The 19,824-nt window shown below is 42.2% G+C and overlaps 1 protein-coding gene across 1 annotated transcript in view; it reads left to right on the top strand.

The window, feature by feature from the left end:
• TNFRSF19 (TNF receptor superfamily member 19) overlaps positions 1-19,824 on the top strand; it is a 171,439-nt gene that overhangs the window by 131,590 nt on the left and 20,025 nt on the right. The window contains exon 7 of the mRNA XM_086935193.1: positions 344-469. Within this exon, the coding sequence (XP_086791319.1) occupies positions 344-469 (126 nt within the window). The remainder of the gene's footprint in view (positions 1-343; positions 470-19,824) is intronic.

Raw genomic sequence — 19,824 nt, 5'->3', positions numbered from 1 at the left:
ATTTGGTTTGTTGCATATGTTTAAAAAGGGCAGTGGACCTATTTAGTCTCAAAACTGTACAACAAACCTTCTAAACTATCAGCTCTGTAAATACTTGTGTTTGCAAATGCTTTATTTTAAATTAGAACAACAAAGCTTGTACCGCTTATAGTTGTATACATATCGGTTATATAACTGACTTGCACAGACCAATTTCAGCGATGCTTGCTAATAACACTGACCCATGCTGCTTGTGAGAACGAAGACCTGAACTGTGATATGTTGTATTTCTGTGAAACGCGATAGAGACATTTCAGAAGCAGGTCTCATCTGATGTCTACTTTTCCTACTGTCTGATCCTAAGGGTCTGCGAGATCACAAGACCTGCAGTGCAAAGGGGCTGAACTATCCTGCTTTGACAGACAGCGGATTATTCGGTGCAGCCAAAGGCCATGCCATCAGTGCCCACGAGACCTGGCTCAAGCATGTGGTGAGTGAAGCCTCTTCCGAAGCTTATCATGGTATGCACAGGGTCCTCTAGAGTATACCATAGATTAAAGATTGACCATGCATGCAGAAATTCAAGCCTGGATGCTTCGATCTATATAGTTCTATACATTGTGGTCAAATTATTCTCGACCTTCCTAGAATGCTCAATCTGCAGGGGAGTAGGTTCTGTTGTTTTAAGTTTTCTGATCTCATTAAAACAAACAGCCAGGTAGGATTATCACTTGACATCTTCCTTGCTAAAACCTGTAATTCAGAGTTACTTTATGACACAAAACATTCCTATCAATCGCGGCGTGGGGCTATGATTTTAAAGGTTGTATGGTTGAGCATTATTCTCTTTAATAGCGCAAGTAAACACTGCATTTTTGCCCACAGTTAGACAAGTTCTGTGTTTTATGTTGTTGGTAAATGTTTGATCTTGTTGAATAGACCTCCTTAGTCACAGCAGGGCTGTGCTAAATGATTCAGCTCATAGAATTGTTTGCTACAAAACATTGTATATCTTGTGTGTGTCTCAGAAAAAACATATTAGTTTTTATGAAGGCCCTCACCCACCAACCTAGTTGGTGGCATGCTTCATCATCGGGTCCCACCCGAGGCACCATGTGTGCCTCAGGTGTGCTGCGACGTCTGTTTACAGCGGAGCGGAGAGTGTTAGGTGAGTGTGCAGTGATGGTGTTTAGAGTGGGGTTTAAAAACTGTCCTAAGGGTCTCAGGGATAATTTATTAGTGGACCCTTGGCAGTGTTAAAACAAGGCTTGTGGATGTGGTGGGAGAGACTTATGCTCTCCCACGTCCGGTGTGATCAACTAGTTTCAGCCAAGGCCCGTATTAAAAATTGGCTTTCTTCAGGACCAATGTGTGAACGTGAAAAAGGAACACTATATGAGGTGCATACGTTCTTATGTGAAGCACTCCCTAAGGTGCATTAACAGTAAGAGGAAGTTTTCCTCTAGGTTTGTACTTCCAAAATCCGGAAAACAAACTCCAATAGCTCACTGGTGGGGATCCGGAAAAGATTTGCACTTTGGCATTTAGTGCGGATCCATAGCTACACCTTCTGTTGCCTGCCAGGAACTCCATAGTTTCTTTACTGGATCCTTTACTTGCGGCGTTCTACTGTCTCACTGAAATGAGTGGGTAAGCAATTTTTTTTTTGTCCACCTCGGCTGCGCTTGTTTATTTATTTATTTATTTATTTATTTATTTTGCAGAGCGTTTCTCCTCATTAAAGCAGTGTGCTTTTATTTCCTGCGCGGTCAGCCTCGGACGTGCTTCTTATTTTTTGCTTTCCCCCCCCACCCCCACCCCCCCCCCCCCGGCTTCGTGTTAGGAGCACTCCCCTGCTTCGAGCACAAGTGCAGTGTTTCCCTCCCCGTGTGCATCGAGTGTGGCAGAAAGAGGCTTGTGCTCCCGCTCAGCCCTAGATCACTTTCACTGCGCTCAAAGTACTGCAAGACTTTTTTGTTGGTTTCTCAATTGTGCTCTCCATTAATGGGTCAGCTAAGCAGGGGAATGCCAATAACAGTCTCATTACCAGACTGAAGAAAAATAAAACATGCAGTGCCTACGTCCGTCCACCTATTGTGTGATTGCTCTTTGTACCTTTGATTTGTGTCGCAGATAGAATCCTGAAGAAAACAAACTGAAAAGGAAGTTTGTTTGTGCTCTGAGTGGAGCTATAATTTAATCAGTGGCGGTGCGTCCATTAAGGGCGCTGGGGTGTTGCCCCACAAGCCACCCACACCCGCAACTCCCTCGGCATCTCTAAACTTAAGTGAACTGACTCGGTTTACTACTTACGTTCAGAGAGGCCGAGGGAGAAATGTCTGACAATTATGTCAGTCAGCATGGGTGGGCGGTCCGGCATCATGCTGCTGAGTGAATGACATGCAGCAGACCAGGAGCAGTGCGCATGCTGGGTGAAGGTTGGCAATTTTTTTTTGCCGTGCCCACTCATGCGCACTACTGTCTACCGTGGGTGGCGCATGCCCATTAGGACAGTGAGGGTTGAGCAAAGGCTCAAACCTCGGTCTCCTAATGGGCAGGCGGGCGGTGAGTCACCCTGCTCTAAGCCAATGATGGCGCTGCTGGAGCAGCGTCAGTATTGGCTTAGAGGGGCTGCCAACCAGTGCTGTTCCATAGAAGAGGCGCCAACGGACCCGGCCGAGAAGAAGAGAGGTGCCTCATGGACCTGGTCTGGTAAGCATTTTTTCTTAAATTATAAACTCGTCTTTGTGCCTGAGACACCTGAGTTTCTCTTGCGTTGTTTCTGCGCTGCCATAGGCGGTGTTCTCTGCTTCTTCGAGCTGGAGAGAGCCCCAGGTGCCAGGCCTGCCAGCTGGGCACTGCCAGCAGAGCCATCCACCGCTCGGAGATACGCCGCCATGTTTCAATAGCAGCAGATGAAGCGTGCAAAGTCGCCCATCACCTCGACTCAGCGCCACGAGCCGAGGATGGTTCAAGGCGCTGGAAGCCAAAAGTTGCTGCTCGTTATGAGCGGTGTTATGAAAAAAGACCCGGCAGACAGAAGCAAACATGTCTCCCTGCTGTGGAAACGAATACCCTGGGCCCTGCAGCAGTTACACTGGGCATACTTCAGCATGCAAAGAGCACTCATGCTGGCATGTGCGAATTGTACTGTGGGGACACGGGGTGCTGTATCAGTAAATCTTTCGCTGATTTAAACATAAAAAGGTTGTCTAACCCTTGAAAATAATCTTAAAGCTTCGTATACACATGAACATTTTTCAAAGGTGCTCCGAAGAAAATTACTGCATTCTTAACCAGCAAACCTGAATAGACCATTAATTACAAGTTTTCTCCAAAGTCACAACCTGCGAGTACGGTCACAGGAATCGCGTTATCTTAAAAGTAGCTCGGCTCGGCTGCTGGATAAACTCAGTTGCTACAAAATTATGTCAGTGCCAGTTGGTACTATGAACAGGGAGTAAAAATAAAAGCGTAAGAGGAGAGCGAGAGGGAAAGGAAGCGTGGGAAGAAGTAGCCACGGATCAAGCAATGGAAAGGGCAGGAGCAAAGGGAGTGCAAAGAAGAGTGACAATGAAAGGAGGGGGACAGGGAGTGCAGAAGAGAGGTTCACAGAGAGGAGGGATGGACAGAGGGGAGTGCTATGAGTGACAATAAGAGGAGAGTGACAGGGATGGAGATGAGAGGAGAAAGGGACAGAGTGGAGGGGAACAAGTGTCAATGAGAGGGGGTGACAGAGATGCAGATGAGGGAGATTTGCAGGGAGGGACAAAGGGAAGTGGAAAGAGGTACAGCGAGGAGAGTAACACAGATGGAGCTAAAGAGCGTGTGATGAGGTTCATAAGGGCCAAATGAGAGTGGAAACAATGGCAATGAGAGGAGAGTGACAGAGATGGAGGTCAGAGAGAGAGGTTCAGAGAGAGGAGGGAAGGGCAAAATGGAGTGGAAAGAGTGACAACAAGGTGAGAGTGACACAGATGGAGATGAAGAGCGTTAGATGAGATTCATAAGGGCCGAATGAGAGTGGAAAGAGTGGCAATGAGAGGAGAGTGACAGAGAGAGAGGTTCACAGAGAGGAGGGGAGGGCAAAGGGGAGTGGAATGAGTGACAGCAAGGAGAGAGTGAAAGGATGAACATGAAAGAGGGTGCAATTCAGGCAAAGCTGTAAGGGGGAAAATAGGAGGTAGAAAGAGTGATGAGGAGACCTAAAGGTGAGGGGGAAGTGCAGAGGGCAGCTGAGGAGAGGCTGGCAGAGATGGTGAAAGGTGTGAGACACAAAGACACCGAAACACAGAAATGAGTGGGAGGCAGAAAAAGGAAGGTGGTAATTTTTGAATACAGAAAGAAACTCGATTTGCTGGGACCAGCACTCAGTATTTCCTCATCCTGCCCAGCGCGTCTCCTGGAAGCCCCCATAAAGTGAAAGGTGTGACCAGGGGTGCTAGTGAGGTGGCACGGGCCCAGTATGTCTGGCTGCGGGTTTTGTGTTTGTCACTTTGTGAGTAAATCGAGTATTTCACGTCTGCTTGCAGCTCAGCGGTCTCTGGATACTTTTTTGTGTACAGGTCTTTAAGCCTAAAGAAATGTTTGTGACTCGTGCTTTATGTGTGTACTTGATACTAGTGTTTGAGTGTGTGTTTGTACTTGTGTTGGGGTGAAGTTGATGGATATAAGGATGTTGTTACAGATCCTGTTATAACACTGTCGCAAGTGCTTTATCAACCTTCCTACTTCCTCAAATGTGCTTGAAAATGCTCCATTTATCCACTCTTTTTTCAAAATTTTCTCGGGGGAGAACCCCCACATCCCCCGCCGGTTGTTAGGGCTTGCTCACCTCAGTGCAGTACCACGATAACTTTATGCCGCACCACTTTCAAATGTCACCAGCCGCCACTGAATTTAATTGTGAATTATAGCTGTCCATTTCCACCTAAGACATTCTAGTGTGTACATTGAGACATGGGCGCCATATTGCATATCTATAGGCTGGCCAACCTTTCTCCTTTCAACCCCGTCAGACTATTTTTCAACACCCCTTTAACCAGTCTGAATAAATCCTTCTGAATTTTTTTTTTAAGCAAGTACGCTTTCAACGTTTGTGTAACTTTTTACTAACTGGGTGATTGCCCTGGAGGTTCTGCTTGTGGTGCTTGGATACATTTAACTTCTGTTTCATCTTTCATGTTATTCCCTTCATTCCCACCCAGTACCGTTCGGGTTGTTCTTCCTATCTCATTGTAATCCCCTTCACCTTGCTTTTTTCCCCCCACAGAAATGCAACACTGTGCCTTTTATAAGTCACTATTTATTAAAGCACCAATGCCCTGAGTTTGCAATAATGTCTATTTAAATGAACAATGTCAGTCATCAAAATCAAAAGTGTGAAGTAACTTCCCCTGTTGTCATTGTTATCGGAGGGAGCCTGATGTCAATTCCTCTAATGCAGGGTTTCGATTATGCCTCTGACTTTAGAGGCTGCCCCCTCCTGTGTGATCCCTGCCCTCTGCCAATCCAGGTCACTGAAAGGATGAGGACTAAGCCACTTTAGAAATTAGCGACAGGAGGAGACGACAAGCCCATTCACTTAACTGTGAACAAAAATCATGTCTACGATATTAAGATAAAAAGTTAAATCAGAGCTATTGACAAATAGCAAACTTGTGTGTGTTTTTTCTCTTCCGATGGCATGTTAACTTGTGCATTTTAGTCACATTATACAGGCTGTGTAGAGCACCAACGCCACCAGCTCCCTTAACACAGAAATGTTGTATTCAGCCCCATCTTACACAGCTCGCTCCCCTGAAAGTTGAGTTGTGTCAGGCCTTTCCTCGTGCCTTCGCAGCACGAGTGCCTATTACACAAAAATATATTTAAACAACAGGGATCGCAAATTTCAAACACTGAAGCAGCGCGTAGCAAAACACATTATGTTCCATTTACGGAACTCTGCAAAGTTATGTGATTTGGCAGGCTCAGCTCAGCACATGATGTAGATAAAGATGTTCTGACGATAATCACCATATTTTTCGGATGAAAGATTTAGATATATTCAGATTTCTCTGTGCTTTGAGCCACTGAATTATACACTCTTGGCCACTTGAAAGTCGAGTCTTTGAGCAAAGTATTGAAAATTTCATAAACTGTTGCATATGCTGGAGGGGGATGGCTACGGAGAACCACACGTCCGAGTAGCCACAGGTGACCCCACTGCTCCACCCCTAGCAATGGCGGTGCGTACCTGGCTGATGGCGTTTTGGTAATTTTGGCGATTCGGAGATTCCTGTTCGGTTTTTGTTCAGGCGGAATCCTTGCAACTGCTGGAGAGAGAGAGAATTTGGGACCCTCATGCCGCTAGCTGAGGCGGTTGGCGGTTTCTGTGCTGCGGCAGTTCGTGTCGGCTGCCCTGTTTTCCCTGGTTGGGGAGACGATTTGCTTTTGAGGAGGAAAGGAGCCCGGGATCCGTACGCTGCTAGAGGCAGTCGGCGGTTGCTGTGCTGCGGGCGGCTTATGTCTGCTGCTCTGTTTCGAGGAGGCGAGGCGGAGGCGGAGGTAGGAGCTCGCTCTCTGAAAACGGCAAGGCAAAGCGGTCTCTCTGCGTCTCTCTGTATGTAGCCCAAGCTACTGTCTGCCCCTGAGTTTGTCAGACTGGGACATTCCGAATTAGACACCATTAGAGGAGGCGGAGGAGGTGAGGCGGAAGAGGTGAGCTGGAGGCTCGAGGTGAGCCTGGGAGATCTGGAGGTTGGTGATCGTTTCCTTAGTGGCTGCAAGTCCCTCCATACAAGCCCCTCTTGTGATACATATTTTGAGCTGATAAAGACTTGGTATCCTTGAACTTCCAAAAATGGGGAAGATATTAAACACTCGCCCTGCTAAAGTTAAGACCCACCGGCTTATAGCTAAGGAAGTGAGAGAGGCAAAGGAGGCAGCTCATCTGACTGGGTTGGAAAGTACCCCTAATGCCCGTAGCCTCGACTCTACATTTGAAAGTTCGGAGGGAGAGGAGGGAACCTTAGTTGCTGCAGTGGCAGTTATTCAACAGCCAGTTCAGCTAGGGGAAGACCATGGAAAGGATGGAGCTACCACCAGTCCTCCATTAAGCTTTGAAGAAGAAGGAGAACCGGATATACAAAAGAAAGTGAGCGCCATGAAAGGACTTAAACAATTCTCACTATTTCTAAAAAAAAAACTATGCCGCCGGCTTCCTCTCCTAGCCCCAATTTGTATGCACAGAACATCAAGGAACCTTCCGGAACCACCAGAACCACAGATAGGATTGATGTACCAGATTTTGGGGGTGAGGGACCACAAGATAAACCACAATCACCTCTTAAAAAAGCTAATTCCGCCATTAACACTGAATTGCCTGATCTATCAGATTTCTTCCACCTTGACAGAGAGACTGTTCTAGCTCCCGCTAATCAGAGCCAGGTGTCTGCGGCAAATCTGTCAAATCTTGGAAATGTGCAAGTAGGCGATCAGGAGGCAGATTCCTTGAAGGGTCTAGGGAGAGTACCGATCAATATGGCTTAGCCTATAGACCCTCAGCAGGAGGAAGGCGAAGGGCGAAGAGTTCTATCTCCAACCATAGTTCCGGCCAGCCCCAATATGAACTTCGATTCCGACCTCAATCCTAACCTACTGGCTGAATCAGGGGGGCGCTTTCAAATCGGCATTAAGGATATGTTAAATCTGATCTTAGAAGAGGTCCGGGACTTGAAAAAAACACAGAAAGCGGAGCTGGCCTCTCTCAATCTACGTCTAGAGAAGATTGAAAGTACAATGGAAAGCTTTCCAGTTAAACCTCAGAAGGCAGAAGAAAGGATATCAGCCTTTAGAAGATCAGTTGTCCTCTGTCAGGAAAGAAGTTGAAGCATCTGCCAAAAGCAAACTTATGCTGGAGAATAAAATGGCACAGTTGAAGAGCCATTCTCTAAGATCGAACCTACGTATAGTAGATGTGCCAGAGGGAGTGGAAGGGTCCCAAACCCTGAATTGGGTGAATACCTTTATTAAACAAAGAGTCATTCCTGACTTTCAAGGGGACCTTACAATCACGAGGGCCCATCGTGTCCCGGCTCATCCATTTCCTAACTCGTCACTTCCACTTACCATACTGATAAATTTTGCTGAATTCCGGATAAAAGAGACAATCTTAATGAAAGCTATTCAACAGCGACACTGTGTGGTAAATGAGATAACTAAGTGTTACATTTTTTCGGACATGACAGCTGCTGCAGCTCGCTGCAGGAATGAGTTTGTTAAAATCCTTCACCTTTTCAAGGCAAAAGGGGCACAAGCCTCAATCGCCCAGCAATCCAAGTTGAGAGTCCTGGTGAAAGGGAAATTCTTTATGTTCACGGATGTAGATGAGGCTCCGGAATTTCTAAAAGAGATCTCTCAGGCTTCAAAGGGCTAGAAGGGTTCATTTTAGTCCATGTATGATTAGCAGGATTCAGCTCTGCGGTTATGTTTTTTGGGTGGGAGTAAAGGCAATATAGATCCCCTGCAAAAATCTTAGGGTGGTATGGAATGGCTTGATTTTTATTGTTATGAGATCAGATGGGGAGATTAAATCGCAGGTCTAATCGTCAGGGTTTTGTGTATGGTATTATGAGAGAAAGGTAGCCACATTGCTGGGGGGAAGAGGGTGGGATCACCAGGGTGTAATAACATGACACCCGAGTTGAATTGGGGGAGGGAGAAGTGGTGGGGGGGAAGGTCCACTTTTTGGGGAGGGGGGTCACACTATAAAAACGGGAAAAATGAAGCTGGTTCTTTTTCAATGGTATGTTGTTTATTTGCATCTATGCCTGAGTGACTCTAGGCAGATGAGGGGTGGGTATAGGTTGCGGACTTCTTTCACATATGGCTAACATGTTAACGTTAAAAGTTGTTTCATTTAACGTAAATGGGCTGAATAATCAGAGAAAAATGCATGCTATTGAAATGTGGTTAAAAGCTGACAATCCTGGGGTAATTCTTCTGCAAGAAACCCACATTTCGACTACGAAACTCCCTGAATTCCCTATGTTTAAATCTTGGGCAGCCTATAGGGGATTTTCATCGTCCTCTGCGTCCCATAGAGGGACTGCCATATTTTGAAACAAAAATTTACAAGCAGATTATGTTAACTCTGGTAAAGACCAACAGGGGAGGTGGTGTTGGGTTACGTGTTCTTTTAGATCAAAGTTCAGCCCTTTGACATTTGTGAGTTTTTATGCACCTGTGGAGGATAATGCTAAAGTATATGAGGAGCTATGCCAATCGTTGACTCAGGTTCCGGGAGATATAATTGTGGGTGGGGGATTTAAATATCTTGATGAATCCCCTTATAGATTCCTCAGTGCATGGGAAAAGACAGATAAAACCTAAGTCTTTTAAGGTTTTGCAAAATTATGGAGCAATGTTAAATCTGGGCGACCCCTGGCGAGCAGCGCTCCCTTCGGAAAGTAAATTCACGTGTGGGTCAGGCCGGTTTTGCTCCTCTTCTCGTATTGATTTTTTTTGGATTTCGCAGTGTTTAAATTTTTTTCAACAAATTTTTTTTTACAATGGATTTTCTGATCATGCAATGCTGGCACTGGAAATCCACTTGGGGGCAGATTTGAGACTCCAGAAGCGGTGTTTTTTTTAATAAACAATACTTAAATGATGCTGAGTGGGTGAGGTTTATGGGTTTGGAGATTAAAGAATTCTTAATTCAGAATATTCAGTCCGCCGCTTCAAATGTAGTATGGGACTCACTTAAGGCGTTTGTTCGGGGGTTAATAATGGGAAAAGACGCAGCAATAGTAAAAAAAGCTAGGTCTGATAAGGCAAAACTGGAAGATAAGATCCAAGCACTCCATGAGGCATTTTTATATAGCCCCTCTGTTCTTATTAAAACACAGCTTGAGCAGGCCAAGCGTGAGCTTTGCTCTGTGTATTATACTCAAAGTGAAACCTTTCACCAACAGTTTCGTCAGAAGACGTATGAAGAAAGTAATTTCACGGGCAAACTCTTGGCATGGTAGGCCAAAGAGCAGTCGGCTGCAAACCAAATTAAGTCACTAAACTGTCCTTTGACTGCAGTGTGCACTGAGGACCCGGTGGAAATTGGGGACATTATGCTTACTCACTATGAGGCTATTTATGGTAAACTTCAGATGGTGGATGACCATTTACTTGAAAATTCCTGCATGAAAATCCACCTCCAATACTTTCGGAAATGGAGAAAGGTTCTATGGTCAATCCCTTTTCATTGAAAGAGCTGGAGGAAGTAGTGAAGAGCCTACCTAATGGAAAGGCTTGTGGCCCAGATGGGCTCCCATCTGAATTTTATAAAGTTTTGTTTGACTCATTCTCAGCATTTTTTCTTCTTTTATTATTCCTTGATGGAAGGATGGGTAGTTCCTGAATCCTTTAAACAGGGGAAAATAGTGAGTTTTGTGAAGAAGGGCAAGAATAAGAGGGACCATAATTCTTATCGCCCAATCACGTTGCTTAATTCTGATTACAAAATTGTCACCAAACTTTTATCTCTCAGGTTTAATAAGTATGCGGCGAAGTTAATCCATGCAGATCAAAATGGGTTTATAGATGGCAGACAATTAGCTATTAATACCCACTTTCTGTCAGAGGCCTTGGATTACTTCGAGTTACAGAAGATACCTGCCTTAGTTTTACTATTGGGTGCCGAGAAGGCTTTTGACCTTGTGGTTTGGGAGACACTGTTTACGATCTTGCAGTCTTTCAAAATTCCGTCGCAGATTATATCTTTGATCCGTAATTTGTATGCGAATGCCGTAGCTAATGTAGTTATCAATGCGGCCGTGGTCATTGAAAATTAAACGAGGCACAAGGCAAGGGTGCCCTCTATCGCCAGTTCTGTTTGCTTTTTTCATTGAGCCCTTGGCAATAGCTATTCGGAACTGTGCAGATTTTCGCCCCCCAATTCCATCAATGCCAAAATTAAAACTGTATGCAGATGACATGCAGATGACATCATGCTCATAATAAAACCAACAGTTGAGGTTCAAGCCAAAGACTTCGAGTTGTTTGAAGACTTTGAAGCACTAGGGGGCTATCAGATAAATGAAGGAAAGACTGAAGAGTTACAATGTGGGAGGGTAGCTTTAGATCTGCACCCTGACATTTATAATTATGTCAATATCAATCCAAAGAGATATCTGGGGACGATTTATATCAATTGAATTTTGTTCCTCTTATTAAGAAAGTTCAGGAGTTGTTTTCTCGGTGGAGCATGCTCCCTCTGTCTATCTTGGGACGAGTTGCTTTAATTAAAATGTCTGTCCTTCCGTTATTTAATTTTTTGTTTTCTTCAATGCCATGCACTTTATCAGGTTTCTTTTTCACTCAGGTAGAGTCTATGTTTACAGCTTTCCTCTGGGCAAAGAAAACCCCAAGTATAGCACTCAGCACTTTATATGAAGATTTGGATCAGGGAGGGTTAGTTAGCCCTTCCAAACCTTAGGGATTACTATGATGCGTATTTTGCACAATATTTGTCCAGATTTAAACCTTCACCGCAACCACACTTTTATTGTAATAACTTTATGAACTTAATGTGTAAAGACAGCCAAATCCACTCTCCCTTGCTGATGTTTAGATCCCCGAAGTTAATACGCTATAAGTGCCTTCTTTGGTTTTTTAAAAAACAACTGGCTTTCTTCAAAAAATATTCCATCCCAGCAATTAATTCAGCTACTCTATTAGAAGGAATCCTGCCCTTGGCAGGGGTAAGACAGACTTTCCATCTGGCATCAAAATGGGTGGCAGCTGGGTATGCTAAAGTGTCGGATTTTTTGAAGAATGGCAATTGGGTGACAGTAGCTGAAATGTCACAATTTATCTCAAATGACTTTATTTTAATGAATTCATACCGTATTTTATATAAATATTTTGTAGAAATAGATGCTTCTTCTCTAATGGATCAGAATCAGTTAGTTGATGAATTATTAGTTAGAGCATTGCATAAGAAACCAGGTACTTGTAAGAAATACCTAGCTTCTATAAAGGGTGTGGATCTCGAGCTAAAAGCAATAAAAAAATTGGCAGAATATGAGAATTGTGATATGTCACCCCACATCTGGTCAACCATCAATAGGCTAAATTTTAGCTCATTGAGAGGAGCAAATAGGATGTTGTTTCTTAGGAAATGGTTATTGTATCGAACTCCTTACTCTTTGTCGAAGATGTATGCTAACCAGTCTTCTCAATGTTTTCGTTGTATAAACCATCCATCTGCCAATTGGTCGCATATTATGTTGAGTTGTCCAAAAGTTCATTTGTATTGGGTAGATTTATTTGCCTATTTGGAACAGGAATGAAATATCCAGCTGGAAGTGAATGATAGACTAATTTGATTTGGTTTCGATCCTGACCTCTGTTTTACGGACCGAATGATAACATTTTTGTATATATCAGTGGCAGTAGCAAGGTCACTGCTATTGCAAAAATGGCGCACAGACTTGATTCCTTCAGTCCTGGAGTGGGGTCAGAAGATGAAATTAGTTAAGAAAAGTGAATACATTTTTGCACTACGGATGGGAAGCACTAAGAAATTTAATAAAATATGGGGTACCCATTTTTGATTAAAGCTAGAGGGGGCGGGAGACTGTTTTTATGCTGTGGTGGGATGAGTTGCGGTGTTAGATACGATCAATGTTTTTATTGTGTAAATGATTGTATTGGTCCAGGCTGCGTATAGTGGTAACGTATTAGGAATTGGTTTAAATTGTCTTAGAGGAGATTTCTTTTATGGTGTAATGGTGCAATATGTATACGTTTATGTTTTAAAACTCCGGCTTCAATAAAAAAAATTAAAAATTAAAAGCGGTTGCATATGTTACATAGCTTTTCATTTAACACATATGCCAGTATTAATAGATATAGTGTGGCAGTGTCCAAAACTTCATTATAGAGCAAAGAAGATGAAATACATTATTTTCTTTAAGATGTACTTAATTACAAACACGCCAAATGCTTGGATTATGAATGCACCCAAATATGGCATTCATATGTAATAATTGGCTACGTAGCGTGCACGTATTTGATACAAAGGTGGTCTGCAATAAGATTAGCACTTTGTTTTAGGTTTGTAGTAAAAACCTAGGTTTTCTTGGTGCGCTTGTCTTGTACATTAATTGAATTCATATGTGGCCTTTTTCAGTATTGATTGTGGTCAGCATAAGGGAGAGAAAATCTTTTTAAATCATACTTGCAAGCCAGAACTAGTCCAAATTATATTTTCTATCATATTTCTCCACCTATTACTTTAATTTAACTATATTAATAATAGTTTTCCTTTCCTGTGTGGGTCTGTAGGTGTCCTTCTGATGCACTCCAATCCAAATCCATCCACTTCACCTCACCCAACACCAATCCGCCCCAGTCCACCCCAGAACAATACAATACACCCATTCCAATCCAGACCACTCAACACAATCCATATAATTAAACTCCATAGTACACAATCCCAATCCACATAATTCCAGGACACTCAATTCCACATAATTACTATCCACATAATTTCACTGCATACCATACCACACAATTCCATGCCACACAATTCCTCAACTAACAATTCCAATCCAACCCACATAATTCAACTACACACTGCACACATACACTCCATAACACATAGGTAAAGAACATTGCCATTTACAATGCCAATAGCTCTAACTCAAGCAATTGCGAAACCTATTGTATTTCTAATGCTTGTTATGGTTGGCTTTAGAGTGCAGTTGTCGCCAGACAATTGTGTGAGTATCACCGGGACAGGGGCTGTAACTCTGCCCACATGTTGGGAGCCAGGAGTACATGTTTTGATTGGGCTGAAGTTTTGTGCTTCCACAAAAATGTTCTTGCCCTTCACACAACTGTGTTCATCTAGTCTATTTATCCAGCTGCCTGAGCTTGATCTGTGAAAGGCACACACATGACACTGCAGTGCTATTAAAGTGTCTTTGATAACTCGATAGTTGATGGTGTTTTTCTCTGGCAGAAGCACAGAAGGGCAGTCATTAACCTACACAGATTTTTATTTCGAGCTTGATAGTGCAACTGTCATCTGACATTTTAACCTACATCTTTTAAATATCAGTGCCCATGCTATTTACATGTAATGCTTCCCATTACCATACGATATTCCTTTAAGGCCAGACCTTTTGGCATTGATTGTATTTACTGTCAGCAAGAAAAGAGCTCAGAGCTGAAGTACATTCAGCACCATACATGGCTATTCATTTGAACTGTAAACATTTTCTATAGAAATCAATGGAGATAGAGACTTCAACTAAAACATCAGAGATTTTTTTTTAAATAAATTAAAGTAGCCAAGATAGTTAGGATTATAATTTATTCTAAACATTGTAAAAACTGTACATATTTAATTATAAAATAATTTACATTAAAACTAAAGAAAAATGCTATAGCACTATTAACTTACTTTTGAAAGAAATCTTTAAATTAATGTAAATGTATTAAATTCAATTTAAATTGTTTCTTAAAATAAGTTCCCACCTAAAGTAAAAAAATGAAAAATATTTGGTATGCAATAATAATTATTATAAGGGATGTATATAACTAATTAAAAGTAACCTAATTAGAATGAAAAAAACATTTGTTACATTGATTGTTCATTCAAAAAGGTATTACAATATGTTATAATTAAATAATAAATATGCACTATTTTTAAATATTTGTTTTAAATTATCATTTTTTCTCTGTTTAACTATTTTAACTAATTTATCATTATTTCCTGTGAGATTTTATTTTAAGCCCTACCTCCCGACCATTATTTTCTACTGGTGAGCATTGCTGTACTATGTGTGCTGCTGGACTTATTACTGTTTTTGCTGAGTAGAAACGTACACCATTACAGACATGATACGTTGTGTTTCAGGCACACATCTGTCTTGTAATTTTCACATACATTTTTGGTATTGGGGGTGTCTCAAGCTTCATTAATTTCACACTGCCAAACTCCAGCAGGCCAGCCAGGCTGGTACTGGATATTCTGAGGGTCGAACCTGTGGCACATAAAATGAGAAGTCTCCACTGGCTCCCCTTAGGAAATAGAATTCAATTCTAGTCAGCCTGTCTGGCTTACAAAACACTGCATGGATCAGGCCCTCACTTTCTAAAAAGAAACTTACTACATTACGAACCTCCTAGGACTCTAAGGTCAAGCAGTGCAAAGCTTCTCAAAACTTCCAGATATTAACAACTAAGATGGGGGGAGAAGTTTCCTATTGAACACAGCAAAAACCTGGAACAAGTTACCTGTAGAATTAAAAACAGCCCGTCACTGTTGTCTTTTCGTAAGAATCTGAAGACCTGGCTTTTTTCAGCTTAGTCCTGTCTGGTTGTCGCATGGCTCTTTCCACTTCTGCAGCATAGTCATTTAGCGCCAAGACGCCCTTGGGCATTCGAGCGCTCTACAAATCCAATATTCAAATCAATCAAATCAAAATTGTGAAATCCATTCATGATGGCTGGCAATAATTGAATTGGTCTCAGGTTTCGCTTGTCGTATTTCTTATGACAGTGCTAAAGAGTTTGGGCTGTATCCTGAGCAATTCCTTAAATACGGGAGGAAAAAAATAAGTTTTCCTTCCTCAGAGACTATTTGTTGCATTCTCACTACTTAAGTTTATTCTGTCGTTTCAAGGTGAAATTTGTTATAAAGGGATTTAATTTTAAAAGTCTGCATACCCGCAATGGCCACATTTGGGTCGGGCACTGCTATAATGCCTTTTAAATTAAAATAAAACAACAACCTATTCTTTTTTCCTTGCCCTATGATGCCTCACAGCAGCAGATGTCAAAACACATCATTCTAAACCACAACAGTGGTCAATTGATTTGCCTTCCATAAATTGACATTGCTTGATGGGTGGATGTCCTGCAGGCCAAACTGGGGAAACTGGTTTATTTCATTTAAATATCTTTGACACTCTTATTCTGCGCATTTACTTAAAATCAGTGGTGCTAAAATGTAATTTCTGAGAAAATGCATTTAGGACTGCTGCTTCTAATTTTTTTCCCATTTTCATTTGGAATGCATTACATTATTTAGGGATTGGGGGGGACTGTGATTTTGCAATCGGACGTCAAAGCAGTCCTAGCTTAGGTTGACTTTCCCTGTCACCTAAATCTTGTAAATTTCAAAAGAGCTACCTGTGTATTCGCCAATTCATTTAAACATCCTGGTGTGACGGAGATTTGCGGCCCGCTTTAAGATATCTACCTGATCTATATAGTACTTTACAATACTTGGAATGGCAATAGATGTTTACGGTTCAATTCCCGCCTGTTTCTGTGGTTGAAGTCATGCATTTTTTGCCCCATCTCAGCCATTATGGGCCTGATTCACAAAGGGCCTCTACACTCGTGGCTGGCGAAGGCCCACATTCGTGGAGGGGTCTCCTCACGTGCGAGAATTCTCATAGTGGAAATTCCACCCCCAGTAGGTAGACTCCCGCACAACTGTGGGCCTCCAATATGAGTGCGAGGCCCATTGTGATTAGAGCAACTGCGGCCGGCATGGATAAGAGGTGCATGGGTGGGGGGACGGGGACGCGGGAGGGAAGGGGGTATAACAAAATAAAATACAAACCTACCTTTTCGTTGTTTCCTCACCATGTCTCTCCTCCGTAGTTCTCCCTCACTCGGCCACAGGAAGTACACCCAGGCTCGCAGTCAGCCAATCATAATGCTGCCTTAGCAGCGTTGTGATTGGTCAGAGCACTGTGGTTCAGCGCTAAGATACTGACTACAGGCCTGGGCATGTTCCCTACGTAGGCTGCGATGCAGCCTGCATGGAGAACATATGAAGTGTGCAAGACTGTTTTGGGTGGCCAAGAAGTCATTGCGCACTTAGGAGGGTGCTGCCTACCACTCCTTCCCTGCCCCCGCCCCCTCACGTAAAGCTGTGTAAGAAGGGGAAAATAAAATGACAAAAATGCGATTTATCATCATTTTATTTTCCCTTTGTTTCACTACAAAAAAGCAGTAGGGCAACGGTCCTGCCACTGGAATCAAATCCTGAGTATTTTTAGCCTCTGTTAATTTAAATATCAACATCATTTGAAAAACTGGTTGTAAAACGTGCATGTTGACTTACTGACATTTTTATGAGTTCCATTTATTCGTGGACTGCCAGATCTGGAAATGTTGTTTTACTTCCATTGTAGTGACCAGAGGACATTTTGCTGCACTTAATTAAATCAACATACTTTAGTAGACACGCTTTGATAACTTGATGTATTAGTACTCTGTGTTCTTTTTTCATTTCCTTCTCTTCATTGTTTAATTCTTTATTTTATTGGTATGATTTTATTCCAACTTATCATGTTGCAACACGAAGATGTCAAGAGAGAGAGAAATGATATTTTTGTTCCAAGTGGGATTTTTAAATGCACAGTCCAGTGCCTACAATTCTGATCGTTGTAAATGCTAGTATTAATTCTGAACTTGCTTATTTTATTGCAACATTCTAAATATTGCTGTCTATTGTACTACCATGGTTGTCAGCAGTCACTGATTTTGGAACCTGTCCAAAAAGATCAATGAAAAGATGCTCATTATTCTCGCACTCTGCCACTCCTGCCTTTGAGATGCTCACGTGCTACTGTTTGTGCAGCTGCTTGTTCATCCTGAATAGAATACTGTGTCCTCTCCAACTCACTAAGAACATCCATAGCCTTTGCCAAGTGTTGGGTGTTTCTGCATTGACAGTCATTTAAATACAAATACGTTGAAGCTTTCTGCGTTATAATCTGAACACTTCCTTTTTAGGTGGGACATTAGCCTAGACATTTTGATTTAACTAATATTATTTGTAAAAATGTGCTTACTTATAGGGGAATTCAGCGAGCCTTCTTCATCCATTTGTCCCTTATTGTGCCATTCACTCTTTTGCCCCGCCCAATATAGCATACATCATGGGGCAGTGGTTCACCCCACTTATCCATTGACTAACTTTACTGTGAGTCATGGCATTCTACCTTTTCTCTAGAGGCATATCCACACACAAAATAGTAATCTTCAGTCTCAACAACTATTATGGGCATGTGTGGTTTTTGAGACCAAAAAATAGTTTTTCTTTTAGCCACTGTGTTTTTTTTAATTATACTGATGTGATCACGACAGCTTCCCCATAAAACCAGGAAACAACAAAAAAAGCTGGCCAGGCCTTTCTGTTTCGGAACATAGGGGGTCATTACGATGGCAGAGGGCCCTCCACTACCAGCCGGTCAGTGGCGGGCCCTCCCCCATCGTACTGATGTTTTCCCCCCACCATATTATGATAGCAGGGGAATTTTGCAACAAGACCTTTCTGCTCCTCTGTTGGTTCTTTTTGCACATCTCTTCTTCTTCCTGCACTTTTCTTTATCTTTCTGGACTTCCGTTGCCTCTTTCTGCATTTGTCTTGCTTCTTTCTGCGCTTTTCTTCCTCTTTCTTCACATGTCATACCTTTGTAGGCATAGTTAGAAATTAGCATTTAAAAAATCTTTGAAATTCACTTAAAAAACCATAGGTTTCAGGCACGTTATAGTTAGAAATTAGCATTTAAAAAACCTTAGAAATTCACTGAAAAAAACATAGGTTTCAGGGACGTTCTAGTTAGTTGGAGATTTCACTTGTATAAAACCATAGAAATGTGGCTGTTATAGTTAGTAGACCTAACTATAACTCGTGCCCCCGCAATGCACTGCTGATGACGTCACATACTATATCACTCATGACATGCTCAGTGACATCACTGATGATATCTCAAATTACATCACTGATGACATCATCCACGTGATCATCTGATGCACTTCCTCATACCCTAATAAAACCTTTCATACACCCACTCTAAAATACAGACCACCAATATCAAAACCATAGACAGACCAATAGCAGTTAGTACATACCTTCTCAGTGATTTACACGTTTACACACACATCCACCCACTAACCCATACAGTCACTCATACACACAGTCATTCATCTATACAACCACTGATATATCCACTCATAAACCCATATAGACACTCACACACTGCCACTCACCCAAAGAGTTACTCATACACCTGGTCAGTTATGCAAAGAAACTATCACATACCCATTTCCTTGCTTATACATTCATACACACACCACCACACTTATTTATACAGATACTAACACATAATTACTCTCTTAAACAATCACTCATAGAAACACACACTCATCCATACGGATACTCTTGCAATCACTCACTCTCACCAATAGTCATTTATATACTCCAACACTCACATATACTGCTTTAAAACATATACTCACACATGCACCACTGAGGCATCCATTTACTCACCAACACACCCATACACACACTCCCCCACCCATACAGATGATTTCATATGCACTCTTGAACCTATACACCCAGTGAAACAACCACTCATATATCTATGCACAGAGTCATACACCCTCCCACCCACCCACAAAGACACTCAGGCACCCATACAGATACTCAGACAACCAATAAATAACCCATATAGACACTCATGTAGCTACTCACCAAGCCATGCAGCTGCTTACACACTAACAGACTAATAAAGACATTCACAGAGTTTAGTCTCTAACCCATGCATTCAGTAAGACACATTTAATCACTCACTTATACAGTCAGTCACACACCTACTACTAAATCATCCATTCAGACACTCATACACCCACTCATACTTCAATACACCTTGGTGTGTGTATATATATATATATTACCTACTGGCGGTCGCCAGTAGGTAGTTATAGTTAGGATTTTTTTCAATGTTAAATCTCAAAATTCTATTTGGAATAACTTTGGCACCGGTTGAC

Source organism: Lissotriton vulgaris, chromosome 8 (assembly GCF_964263255.1).
Source record: "Lissotriton vulgaris chromosome 8, aLisVul1.2, whole genome shotgun sequence".
NCBI lineage: Eukaryota > Metazoa > Chordata > Amphibia > Caudata > Salamandridae > Lissotriton > Lissotriton vulgaris.
The sequence above is the reverse complement of the archived record's forward strand: the minus strand, read 5'-3'. Positions and strand labels throughout refer to the sequence as shown.